Below are 14,391 nucleotides of genomic sequence, written 5' to 3' on the forward strand. Positions count from 1 at the left end.
ACCATCAATATTCTATTGTCTAATTGGGCAAAAAAAAAAAAATTCCATTGTCTATGTTAACAAATTTTAATAGTGTTATTGTATTTAAATATTAACGAACAAATTAATAATTGAAACAAACTCAATGGACCAAATCAATAACAAATACAAACTTGAGGGACTAAAAGTTTTATTATCCCTTATTTCATAAACAAAACAACACAATTTAAGAAGCATTTATTATATATTTTTCAAATTTCCCATCATAAATGGATTGTATCATTAAATTAGAGAAAAACATGAATTATAAGGATATTTTAATCTGATTTTTTAAATATAATTATTATGCTTAATCAACTTTCTTAAGCTATATAAGCTAGTTGAAATTTACTTACATTTGAAAATGGAGATTGGAGTATTTCTTAAGATGCAAATCAAAGAAGTCAAATTATTCACAAGCGTGGGAACAGGTGGATTTGTCTATATCTATGAGTCATAATCACTTCGGCTCATCTCTTAAGCTCTGCATAATCTATCGAGGGGCACAAATAAAAAAAATGTTTTTGTAAAATATTGGTTATTTTTCTTAGAAAACATAATATATTTTTTTCAAAAGGAAAGTAATATAAATTTTTTTGTGCCCGGTATGGGGTCTATAAATACCATTCACACCAACGAACGAAGAGCACACAAGCAATCCCTAACTCTCTCTCTCTCTCTCTCTCTCTCTCTCTCTCTCTCTCTCTCTCTCTCTCTCTCTCTATCTCTGATCATTTGTCTGAGATCTTCATTGCTCGTCAAGTAATGGAGGCAATAGCAAAGCTGCCACCTCCATCAGCTGGGAACGTTGTCACTATTCTCAGTATTGACGGAGGTGGGGTTAGAGGGATCATACCTGCTATCCTACTTATGAAACTAGAGCAAGAGTTGCAAGTACGTATATTGTTGTTATCATAGTATATAAATTTGGTTCAACTCTTCCAATTGAACCGGTCAACTAGTGTCTTGACCAGTTTGATCATAGTTTAACTACAGTTTTAACCATTTACTTTTTAAACCAATGCTTTAACTAGTTTAATAACTGATATGTTTTCATACCTTGGTAGTTATTTCTCTTTTCAAATTAATTAATATATAATAAAGTAAAATGATTCATAAACTTGAACTTTAAGTTGAGTTGAGATGTCATGATCTCCACTTTTTATTTTATTCAGAATGTTTCTGGAGATAAGAATGCGAGGATCGCAGACTATTTGGACATAATTGCGGGAACCAGCACAGGTGGAATCATCACTGCAATGCTTACAGCCCCAGATGGGAACCATCGTCCATTATTTTCCGCTCCACAAATCAAAGATTTCTATAGAAAGGAATCCCCACAAATTTTCCCCCCGAAGAAGTACGTAAATTTCAAATTTGTATAACTAATTATCCTTGAAAGTAATTCGGTGATGAGAAACCCAAGTACTGTTTTTATTGTTCAATTTTGAATCTTTTATATGATACTCACATACTCCTCTTCAATATTGTTTTACTCAAGTTGGTTCAAATCTATCTGGAACTATCTCTACAAGCCCAAGTACAATGGAGAGTATTTGCATAGTGCTATACAGTACCATCTGGATGGAAAAAGGCTGCATGACACGTTGACTAAGATTGTAATCCCAACGTTCGATATGAAACAAGTCCGACCCACTATTTTCTCAAGCTTGAAGGTATATATAAAATTTATACCCATTCTCCACCATAATCCATTCTTAAGTATCGATATTCCCTCTGTTTATTCTTAGCAAGAGGAATAATATTGCATTGTCTTGAAATGTTGAGAGGATGGATCGTATAGTTTAGGGTTCCAACAGCTGCTTATAGTTTATTGAAATAAAGACAATTTTTTGGATGAATATATTTTCTAGGATAAAAAAGAAAATTAGCCCCTAAATTGTAGGTTTAGGAGCATTATGATCCTAAATTTATTTTTTGTGTAATATTTCCTTTCAACTTTTAAAAGAGGTGTAATCTGGCCTCCATTGTTAATAGAAATTAACTTTCAGCTTTAGTTGACCATAAAATGACAGAAAGGATATAAAAATTACAAAAAAGGACCAATAAATTTTCTTGGTCCTTCTTTAATTTTTGGGTCCTTTATGATTTTTTTTAGTCATTTTTTATAATTTTTAAGGTCAACTAATAATTAAAGTTATCTTTTATTAATAATACGGGCCAAATTGAATTATGTTTGAAAGTTGAATGAAAACATTGCACTAAATATGAATTTAAGATTCTATACATTCCTAGGCCTATAATTTCAGGGTCAATTTGCTCTCTTACCCTATTTTCTTGCAAAAAATTATTATTGGAAACTGTAAATTGAAACCATCTAAATTACCAAATAGATTTAAAGGGTTGCAACAATTTGCTTTAGTTAATGATCATCAAAAGTTGACAAGGATATGGATACATGCATGATGCAGCTAAACACAGAGTCCAACGTCCCTGCTGGCTTAGACGCCTTGTTGTCAGATATTTGCATTGGAACTTCAGCTGCGCCAACCTATCTACCACCTTATCCTTTCAAAAATGGTGAAACAGAATTGAATTTGATTGATGGTGGTATCATAGCCAACAATCCTGTAAGCTAATTAAGCACTTTCGTGTGTGTGTGTGTGTGCTTTTAAAAAAAAAAAACTATGACATTTATGATTTATTAAATTTGAATGAACTTGAAAACATTGCAGGCATTAATTGCTATCAGTGAGGTGACACAACAAATAACAAAGAAAAATCCAGAATTCTCGGGCTTTGAACCAAATGATTATAAGAGAATTGTGTTGGTGTCTTTTGGAACTGGATTCATGAAACCTAATGTTTACAATGCCGAAGATGCAAAGAAATGGGGTATTTTGAAATGGGCTAAACCAAGTATTGAATTTGCTCTTGATGGAAGTCAAGACCTTGTTGATTATCATCTTGCATCTGTTTTCCGCGCCCTTGGAGCTGAGAGCAACTACCTTCGAATTCAGGTACCCTTCATCTCATATTTTATCATCCACACTTCCAACACATGGCTCTGTGTGTATGTGTGTGTTATTGTTAGCTACAAGTGTGAGTGGACTTGAGTCAATGGGGGAAGTCTCTTATCAAAGAAAGTTGGAATTAATTTATAATACTCTCTTTGTCCCAAATTATCAGACATTATTAGATGCTCTATTTGCGATAGAATATTAAGGAGATAGAATATATGAAAAGGGTAATATTGAAAAAGCATAATCAATGAAATCTTATCTTTACCAAAGCGTCTGATATTTTGAAACACTAAATCTCCCCCAGGAAGTGTTTTACAATTTGGAACAAAGAGAGTATATAATAATGAAGAATCACTCATAAACTTGAACTTTGAGTTTTTGAATTAAGATGTGATGTTAGTTGGTATTAGAGTTAGATTTTTCCCTGGAATCTGAAAGCCTGTTATTGTGTTCACATTTAAATCTCACAATGGGATTGGCCCTTCCTGAAGAAGAATGACTCATAAGTTTAAACCTATTTCTTGTTATGTTCTCTACATTTTAATTATCGTTCACAAAATAAGCCATTTCTTTCATTCATATTCTGCAGACAGATGTATTAAGTGAAACTATGGCTGATTTGGATTGCGCCACTGAGGAGAACTTGAAGAATCTTGAAACGTTAGCAGATCAGTTGCTAAGCCAACCCGAGACGAGGATGAACTTGGACACCTTCAAGCTTGAACCTGTACCCGGTGGTCCAACAAATGCAGTGGCCATTAAGAAGTAAATATATATATATATATATATATATTTGCAAATCCTAACAAATAGCTTATTTCTTCTGAGTTTACATGCACAACTTAAAACCCTAGATCAAATAAGAATCTTACTTTGGCATATTCAAGATACACACACACACACACACACACATAGTTCTTAATGTCTGGCTATTGAGTCCCTTTAATTTTGTTTTATTGTCAATGCAGGATGGCTGAGATACTTGTGAAAGAGAAGAGCGAACGTCTGGCGAATATACGCACTAATAAATAAGTGAAGTCGCTATATATGGCATTAAAGTGGTGATATTCATATGGGAGTCAATCATTAAAGTCGTTCTGTAATTTCGTGAAGGCTTCAATAGTGTGATGGTGTTATTTCATGAAGTCGTTTTGTTACCTTGTCGATTGTTGTGTGGTTTAATGATTATGTAATGGCCAAAGAGAATAAGTAGCGACCCTTAGGTCGTGGGTTTGTTTGTGATTAAATATTATGTTACCTTGTTGGATTGCAGTCGTACGTGTGGTATGGTTTTTATACATTGTACTTTATTTTAAATATGAATGCAATAATACGAAGCCGTTACTGTGTGTCCAGCTGCTGTATATATATATATATATATATATGAAAAGTGTGAACATGATTATTGTGCTTAAAATATAAATTAAATGTGTGAGAGAATATAAAAACTCAGAAAAGCAAAAATTGATTTAGAATTTTTTTTAAGGTAATTAGGCCTAAGATTATTTATCCCCTTTTATTTTAAGAATGCTCAATCATTTAACCCCAGCCCCAATATATGTAATTTCCTCTTATTGATAAATTATGCTAGTCAATAATACTAAAGTACCAACAAGTGCTGCTCTCTCTCAAGTCTCCAAAAAGGTGTTTAGTATAATTAATCCAAAAAAAAATCTAAAAACAGGAACACAATTAAATACATAACCCCATCGCTTCTTACATTGATGTACTTCCCCTGATCCCTATTACGTGACACCTTTTAGAAGCATTTTTTGGTCCTTAAATATAAGGCACCATGGGGTATTTATTATATTTTCACCAATAATATCCCTATTTGAAATCATTAACTTTGAGAAAGAAATGTAATGCAAATTTGAAAAATTTTCATTTAAATAGGAACAAAATTGAAAGTTTTTCTATTTTTAAATAATGTTAATAATTTAACTTCATTTCTTTTGTTCCTGTGAGGTAGTTGAAGGTATATATCTTATAGTAGGGATTGAAAGGAGTACTATTTCTCATGCGTTACTAAATATCGCAGCTACTATAAATTTTACACACGCATAAACATAATTGATTTGTTTATTAATTGTATGTTTATGCCAATAGATCAACTTGTTATTTTTTCTGTATAATTTTAGCAAAACTGAAAAGAAAAATCATCTATTTTACTTTACTATTAACTTTGCAATTGATTTAGTCATCCTTATAAAGATTCTATTCCAAATTGATGTCATGCGAGGAAAATCATGTGATGAAGACATTGGCTATCGAACATAGATACTTTTATTAGTAGGTACTTTATTGCAGTAATCAAACACTTACGACATGAATAAGATGGCACATGTATCAACATTAAGAAACAAGTGTCAATCTGGTTTTTTTGTTTGTTGCTTTTTAAGGGTATAACTCATTCGCTTTGGACTACAAAATTAGTACTCTTCTTTTAATTACTTTTCATTAATATTGTACAAATAAAAAATTTAGTAATATAATGTAAGGCCATGCAAATTAATCCAGAGCCAAAAATTAAGAATGTAATTGAAATGAATATTTTCTGCAAATTACTCCAGAGCCAAAAAAGAACTCATGGTCTCAGACTATTAATAAACTTATCTTTATGAAAGTCAAGAGATAGCAAGTGAATTGAAACTTAAAATAAAAATAAAATTCAAATTCTCCTCACCTAATAGAAAAAATGCGATAATTGGGGAACATTGAAAATTAATTCACACCATGATGAGTGATGGACGTGAAAACAAGGTCAAGGTTTAGGGGAGGCAGGAGGCGGCTTGAACTGCCAAATCGAATTTGATTATTTAGATTTGATAGCTTTTAAAAGTACAAATTAACCTGTATGGTTAAAATTTGACCTGAACAATTTAAACTTGTAATGGAAGCATAGTTTAGATAAATTGCAGTCAAAAGAAATTAAGTCCAAAAAAGAAATCTAAAAACAGGAACACAATCGAATACATAACCCCATTGCTACTCACATAGAGATGTAATCCCTCCGATCCCTATTATTAGGAGACCTTCTAAAGAAAATTTTTGTCCTTAACATTAGGCACACTATAGGGTATTCATTATGTTTTTTTAATATTACCTGTATTGAAACTCATTAACTAAAATTGAGAAATGTAATGCAAATTTTAAAACTTTTCATTTAGACAAGAGTAAAATTAGAAGTTTATTATATCTTCAAACAAAGTTGATAACTTAATTAGTTGTCTTTTGATAAGATAGTTGAAGGTGTATTATACTAAGGATAGGAGGAAGTAGTATTTATCATTACTAAATATTGCAACTACTATAAATTTTACACACCCGCAAACATAATTGATTTGTTCAGGCCGTGACCTTTACATAAATTATTATATTTATTCCAATAGAGCCGCTTGTTATAACGTCTTCATATATAGGAAATTAGTTAAATATACAATGCGTCGTGTTTCTTTTGTTTCCTTTCTTTATTTCTGTTATTATTTTATCGAATAACCCTTTGCTATCCTTGTTGAATTCCATCATAACAAAGATATACAAAAAACATTTCAAATCACTTATGATTTAGAAATTTATTTATAGAAGCAAAAGTATCACATTTGATTTGATTGGAATTATTTTCTTATTTCGTGAAACAGATACCAAAGAGATATTTTATTACACGAATCAAACACTACAGAGACTTGAACGTGATACATCAATATTAACACAACCAGGTGGAAAAAAGAGCCCTTGCAACATCCTCCCTGTACCAAAATAATAATAATAAAAATACTGTGAGACTCATTTGTTGTGGTATTACCTAATGTTAGAGAAATATAGTTAAAGTGCACATTATATATATATATATATATCTATATATATTTGCTGAAAAATTGACCAACTAGCCAGATCCATCTGTCTATTTTCATAAATAAACTTGTCATATATAAGAATGAGAGAATTAGAACACTGAATAAAAGAAAGGACAGTAAACAGAGAGAAAGAAAAGATATGAACTTACGCGATGCGTGATGGAAAGTGTGAGAAAACGTCGTCAAGGTTAAGGAGCAGAAAAAATGGAAGCAGCGTTGCAATCAAAGAGTGTAACCCCATCATCTTTGACACACAGACGAACCTCATGAAGAAGATGATGATCTGCACCATGTGGAGTAGTTCCATCTGGATTGATACCTAAAACAAATTAAACCCATAAATTAATTGATGTTAATCAAACATAGATCTGATACCACTTTTTAATTACCTATAATAATTGGGAGTCATGTGTGAGAGCTGTCATAGGAATAGGTTCTGGACAGATATGGAATTGAGATAATCAAACGGGACTCAAGTGAATTAGCTAGGCCTTGAGGCTCACAAAAGATATACTGTAAGAGAAGTTCCGAAGTATATAACTAAAAATTATCCATAACAAGATATTCAAGTGGACAGCATGATTCAAATCCATGCCTTTTATTAGGTGTGAGTTGTATTCATATGAACTAAATCAAACTTTGTCAGCTTAAACAATACTTCATCTAGTCCCTATTATAAAGAACCTTCAATTATGTCATTAGAACTAATGAGAGGTAGTTAAGTTGTTAACTTTGTTTGAAAATAAAATAAGCTTTCAATTTTACCCTTATTTAAATGAAAAACTTTCAAATTTTTATTACATTCTACTCGCTTATAGCTAATAAGTTTAAATAAGAATAATACTAGAAAAATGTAATTAATACCACATAGTGTGCCTTATATTAGTGACTACAAAATGCTCCTGGAAGGTTCCCTATAATAGGGGCCAAAAGAAGTATACTGATGTTATTTATAAGCCATTTTCAATATTTTCACTAAAATGAAAGAAAAATTTAAATTTTATTAACTTTGTCTAAAAATTCAATAAGTTTCCAACTTTATTCTATCAAACATACATTCTTTAAATATAAAATACTCTTAATAATATTCCCAACATTTAATAGCAATAAAATGGTAAAGATAAAAGATGAATACAATAATCATTGAAGTTTTTTGTAAATAGGACCACATCAAATAATACTCACTCTGCCACTATAAATAGACCAAAGTAGTATATTGTGCTACTTTTTTTAAAAAAAAATTATCCTTGACTGTTTGTTTATATATATATATATATATATATAAAAGCGAGACACACACATGTGATATATATATTGTTTACTTAAACAAGGATCAAAATGTAAATTTAATATTCCTCCGTTCAATGGCTTATCATCGTTGAATCAGCAAACCGGCCTCTTGGAATATATAATTTTTTTTAGGTGAAATTGGAATATATAATTTAAAATAACGACCAAGACTGTAATTATAGTGTGTGTGTGTCTAACGAAACTCGATCCCTTGATGTTTTTAAAAAATTGTAATATTGGTATTGGGGTCATCATAATGACCTAATTATCAAATTATGAACACTTGCCTCCTTTTTCTCTCTCTTAATCAAATTCGTTCATATTATGACTATGATATATTGTTTTTCAAATTTTAAAGTTATCTCAAAACCAATCCATGAGAAGAGAATAATAAATATTTTCCCTATATTTGATAAAATAAAATTCCTTGTATTTACTACTTGAATGGCCAAGAGTAACATTTAAAAAATTCAAACAGTGATATTCTTGTCCCCCCTACAAATACAATATCCCTCGTAACAACCTACAAATATTACAAAGAAATGATATGAAAGCACTAAAAGATTAAATTAAAATTAAATAATAAAAAATTTAGAAATTCAAAAGAAGGATTAAACGTCCTTGAATATATTGGTCTAAAAGTTTATTACCCACATTTTATGATTTACATCCTCGAAAACAAGAATTTGCAAGTAAAATATATTATTACATAAAAATCATTTTCCTTAACAAATCAACAAATTTTATTCGTACATTTATATTTTTAGAGTTGCAAATAAGAGTATGAAAGTAAAAAATCACTTGAAGTAGTGATATGTTTGACAAGTTTTTTCTTTACAAATTTACAAATAACACTTATAAATTCTTGTTTTAATGGTTGCAAATCATGGAATGGGAGTAGGAAATTTTAGAGTAATTTACCAAAAGATCTTTGGTCCTTATTTTATATATTTAAAATTTTTAAGCCCTCAATTAAATTTAATTCAATCATTTGATCTTTGATGTCATTCCTCCTTTTATATTGTTTGGCTCGTTCTTTCTTCCTCTTTGGCAGGCTTATTATTCGGCAGAAAGTTTAGGAAAAACCTGCGAAAATAGTTCAAACCACATGCTATCTTTCTCACGATTTTTTTCACAGATTTCTTATGAAATTTTCTATCCAAGTTATCCCCACGAAAAATGTAGCGGAAAATTTTTGAAAAAAATTCCTACACTAATTTTTTTTGGGAAAAATACTACTTTCTAGAAGTGAACAAAATATGGGGGGAAAGCTGCAACACTGCATCTTTTGATATTTTTAATATTCGAATAATTTAGGGAAAACATAATTTTTGGTTCCTATAATTTCATTAGGTTTTGTTTTTAATCCCTACAGTTCTTTTCAATGTTTTTCAGTCCCTGTAGGGGCTAAAAGCACTGAAAAAATGAAAATTATAGGGATTTCAAAAACAAAAGTTGCCCAATTTTTCTAAAACTATAGGCATTAAATACACTGTAACAAAACTATAAAGACTAAAAACAAAGCTTGATGAAACTATAAGAAGCAAAGATTGTGTTTTTCCAATAATTTGTAACAACCAAAATTTTTAAATTGACAAGACTTGGAATAAATTATAATGACCAAGACTCTCGTGATTTATAAAAGAAAGAAGACCTAGACCATTGAGGTCTCTTGATCTTGTTTGGACTTAAAATGAAACGGCAAGCTCAAAATAACAAGGAGGAAAGAAAACAAAACAACAAGCCCAATACTCAACCTAAAATGGAGCCTAGTCCATGTACTAAGCACGTGCTAAGGTTGGGGGCATGAGCTTTAAGACTCGGAGTGACAGAGTGTGGAAGGCCATTAAAAGGATGTGTGATCGTTATCTAATGTGTCCCAAATCTCATTGGACCATGTCTAGCAATAGCAATTATTTTGCAAATGAGCTCTTAATTTTTCAAACACCACGGTCTCAAGCGTTCAAGTATAAAAGGGGATCCAACTGATAAAATCAACACTAGACAATCTCCACATAACATTCTCATTATTTAGTCTCAAATTCAATTTACTTTGTATCATGTACTTAGATTAGAATTGTTCTCGCAATTTTATAGTTGTAATCATTGCAACTTTATATTTTAATAAGATCAACCTATCATTGTTTTTGCATCTTTACATTTGAGTGAATTGAGGTAAGGGACCTTGAAGACCCTTTGATCATATTTGAGACTCTATTTCTTTAGCATGCATGGTATTTTTGTTATTCAAACACATCACCCAATTTTTGACAAACAAATCTATATAATAATTAAATCACTGATTTTTAGTAATGACCAAATATTAAAATTTGAAACAACTAGGGACAATTTGTAATATTGAATACACCAATATTAGTATACTTATACATACCTGAATTAATTTGTGGATGGATATATATTTGGTATCTATTTCAGGGAAATACTATCTTATAATGTAAACATTTATTCATTGTTTGAAACTACAAAAGCATAATACTGTATAAATTATACTTAAAATTATTTATACCGTAATTTTTTTATTGTAACAGCCAAGTTTGTCCTAAAATGTGATATATATATTTTTAAATGATAGGGAAAAATTTTCCTACCTTTTAGGTAGTAAAATTTCTATCAAATTATACTACCTTTTAGGTAGTATTAGATGTTAATCAGTGTAGCAGTGTTTGTGTGATATTTATAAACTTTATTTAATGAAGTCAATGCAAAATAAATTAAATACTGAGGCTGTGTTTTGATGCATGGGGATTTGAATTTGAACCAAATTTCCCATTTGTATACATACAAGTCTATGAATTGTTTTAATATAAATTCTTTGTAATTTTATTTAAGAAGACCAAACTTTTTATTAAAAAAAAAAGACCAAAACAAATGGATGGTTGGCAAAAAAATAATAACAAATGTTGGATTTCCGTGTTCTATGCTACTTGGAAACGTCAATTTTATGGGAAACCAGTTCGGGATAATTTTATATCAAATTTGTCATTATTGTAAGTTTAACAAAACTGGATTTTGGGAACATATCAGATTATATATATATATATATATATATATATTTTGGTAACTGGGACATGAGGTAATAGACTATAAATTATTTAGTGTTATTTTTTTTATGCCAGCGTAAAAATACTTTGAAGTGTAAGGCATCAAAATATATAATGAAAGTAAATGACTTGTAATTTTGTTGATTGGTGGGCTGTATCAAGAGTTTTCAAGTAAAATATATTATTACATAAAAAATATTTCCCTTAACAAATCAACAAATTTTACTCGTACATATATATTTTGAGAGTTGCAAATAAGAGTAGGAGAGTAAAAAATCACTTGAAATAGTGATATTTTTGACAAGTTTTTCTTTTACAAATTAGCAAATGTGACTTATAAATTCTTGGTTTAATGGTTGCAAATCACGGAATGAGAGTAGCTAATTTTAGAGTAATTTACTAAAAGATCTTTGGTCCTTATTTGATATTTTAAAATTTTTAAGCCCTTAATCAAATTTAATTCAATCTGTTGATTCTTTTATGTCATTATCTTTTTATATTTTTTGGCTTGGTCTTTCTTCGTCTTTAGCAGGTTTATTATTCATCAAAAAGTTTGGGAAAAACCTGCGAAAATAGTTCAAACCACATGCTATCTTTCTCAAGAATTTTTTTTTTCACAGATCTTTATGAAATTTTCTATGCAAGTTATTCCCACGAGAAATGTAGCAGAAAATTTTTTCAAAAAAAATTCTTATACTAATTTTTTTGGGAAAAAAATACTACTTTCTGGAAGTGAACAAAATATGAAAAAAAAAAAACTGCAGCATTACATCTCTTGATGTTTTTAATATTCGAATAATTTATAACGACCAAATTTTTAAACCGACAAGACTTGGAATAAATTATAATGACCAGGACTCTCATTATCTATAAAAGAAAGAAGACCTAGACCATCAAGGTCTCTTGATCTATGTAATAATTAAATCACTGATATGCAATACGAGATTGCACGAAAGCAATATGATATTCGAATACTTTAATTTATTGTAGAAGCGAAGTTATATTTATACATGAACCATTTGGGCGTGATATAAAATATGGAGAATAACAAATAAATTGTATAAAAATAGGTAAATGATAAAAGAGTATCAGAAACTCAGATAATTATTATAAAATCTTTAGAGACTTATATGACATAATTTTTTTTAAGATTATATTTCTAATCCTCTATTTTATTTTTTGCTGTTTTGCATTATGCCATTAAAAAAAATTATTGCCACTTGAATAAATTTATATTTATATATATAATTGATGATTTGTTCAGTCCGTGAACTTTGCACCAATTTGTATATTGTTAATTGCATATATTATTATTAATCCTTGCATTCATAGTTGTCAAACTCTCGAGTTGACTCTATGATTTTAACATTTTTATATTTTGAGCTTATAAAATTGTGTCAACCCACTCATAAACTCAAACTAGATGCAATCTCAGTTAAAGTCACGAGTTTACCTCCAAGTTTATCATTTTTACATTTCTAACTTACAAAATTATATCAACTAATTTATAAACTCGGATTAGATGCAAGCTTGGTTAAACTTGTTAAGCTTGTCAATTTTTTTTTAAGTTGAGCAAGTTAAGTACTCCTTCTATTCAAAAATGTAAGGCATTTTTAGTCTTTCGAGGTGTAATTATTATTTTTTTTTTAAAAGTGCCCCTAGTGATAATGACTTTATATTTATTATAGGATAGTTAATAGGGATAAATATAAAAAGATAGCGTTAGTTTGAAAGTAGATAAGAATTTTATTGAAGAGTGAGATTCGGTTAAAAATGCCTTACATTTTTGAATGGAGGGAGTATATGTTATGAAGAATTCAATTTATAGTAGTTAGAGGACTTGGTTCAAAGGGAAAAAAAAAACTTGAAATGCAAAAATTAATAGTAATCAAAAAGAAAACAAAAATATCAAAAATAAGTTTCCCTATTTTAAAATTTGTATGTCTTGTATATCATAATTTATCAATGTAAATGAGTTTAATTTTAATGATTTATATTTTTAATATATTTAAATTAAATTACAGTCATATTTTAATGGCTATAGTTAATAAAGGTAAACTCTTATGAGTTTATATTCTTGCAACGACTTTACTTAAACTCATAAGTTTAACAACCTTGCTTGCACTATTATTTTTTTAAGACACTCATTGATATACATTTTACATTACACCGTTTCAGCGGGTCAGTGCCTGAACAATATTATCCTAACCGTTGTGTACGTTGGTAGACAATTCAAACACGGAATTCCTGTTGATGGACTGAAAACATTTTTCTTTTCTCTTTAGTCAACAAAAAGAAATAATTTTTTTATTTTATTGCTCAATATCTTGAAAAATATGACAATATAACCATCTTCTTCCTAGCGTTAATGTCAAACTCTTGAGTTAACTATATAAGTTTATCATTTTTATGTTTCTATCTTACAATATCATGTTAACTCACTCAGAAACTCAAATGTCTCATTGCTTTGATCCACTTGTTTTCTTTAACTGCTTCTTCTAAAGTTATAGGCTCAAAAATAGAATAATTACAAGATATAAATTTTTTATAAGAGGGAGAAACATGTGAATAATTCAGATAATCTTAAATAGGATATTTTACAACTCCCCTGTTTACCGTTCAAGCATTATTATGGACAGATCAGATTCAGTTTTTGAATCTTAATGTTGATGTGCTATTTCACCTCCACTCTCTGAGTCTTCATGGTAGTCAGATTCTGTCTCTGGTTGATTGTGTGAAGGTTTCATGCATTCATAGTCTCTCATTCATGCATCTAGGGGATCTTATATCCCTTGTAGGTCTTTTGTGAGGAGTTTGTTCACGTTGCACATTATTTTGATGTTGAGATGCAGCTTGCACATTATTCTGTTCTTGTCTATAGCAGAAAAAGGTAATTCATAATCACACGAAAAAGGTTGAATTTGTTGTAGTTGGTCTGCCCCTGAGTTTTGTCACCTACTATCTTGATTTGATAATTTAATTTATCAATATCATGTAATTTTGTGGCAAAAGCTAAACACTCAAACACTCGCATATGTTCTATAAAGGGTTGCTTTCCATAAATCAATTCATAGGGTGTTTTAAAAATAAGTATCCTAGAGAGAGTCCTATTTATTAGATATGCTGCTGTTTGAATGCCCTCTCTCCAAAATTTTGAAGCTATACATGTTTAAAGCATTT

The 14,391-nt window shown here is 29.7% G+C and overlaps 1 protein-coding gene across 1 annotated transcript; it reads left to right on the forward strand.

The window, feature by feature from the left end:
- Nucleotides 1–703: 703 nt before the first annotated feature.
- On the forward strand, nt 704–4,353 carry LOC129287513 (patatin-like protein 4). Its single transcript, XM_054923703.1, has 7 exons — nt 704–912; nt 1,194–1,378; nt 1,520–1,694; nt 2,451–2,609; nt 2,715–2,999; nt 3,592–3,767; nt 3,971–4,353. Exons 1-7 carry the CDS (start codon nt 784–786, stop codon nt 4,032–4,034), a joined length of 1,173 nt encoding a protein of 390 aa, XP_054779678.1. The 5' UTR covers nt 704–783; the 3' UTR covers nt 4,035–4,353.
- The last annotated feature ends 10,038 nt before the right edge of the window (nt 4,354–14,391 follow it).

Source organism: Prosopis cineraria, unplaced genomic scaffold, assembly GCF_029017545.1.
Source record: "Prosopis cineraria cultivar Desert tree isolate PC_DT_omini unplaced genomic scaffold, ASM2901754v1 PC12, whole genome shotgun sequence".
In the NCBI taxonomy this organism is placed as follows: Eukaryota; Viridiplantae; Streptophyta; class Magnoliopsida; order Fabales; family Fabaceae; genus Prosopis; species Prosopis cineraria.

Excerpts from the sequence above, each read along its gene's own strand:
- LOC129287513 (XM_054923703.1), top strand. The coding sequence starts at position 784 with ATGGAGGCAATAGCAAAGCTGCCACCTCCATCAGCTGGGAACGTTGTC. Across the intron at positions 913-1,193 it reads AACTAGAGCAAGAGTTGCAA|AATGTTTCTGGAGATAAGAA; the intron begins GTACGTATATTG and ends TATTTTATTCAG. Across the intron at positions 2,610-2,714 it reads GTATCATAGCCAACAATCCT|GCATTAATTGCTATCAGTGA; the intron begins GTAAGCTAATTA and ends AAAACATTGCAG.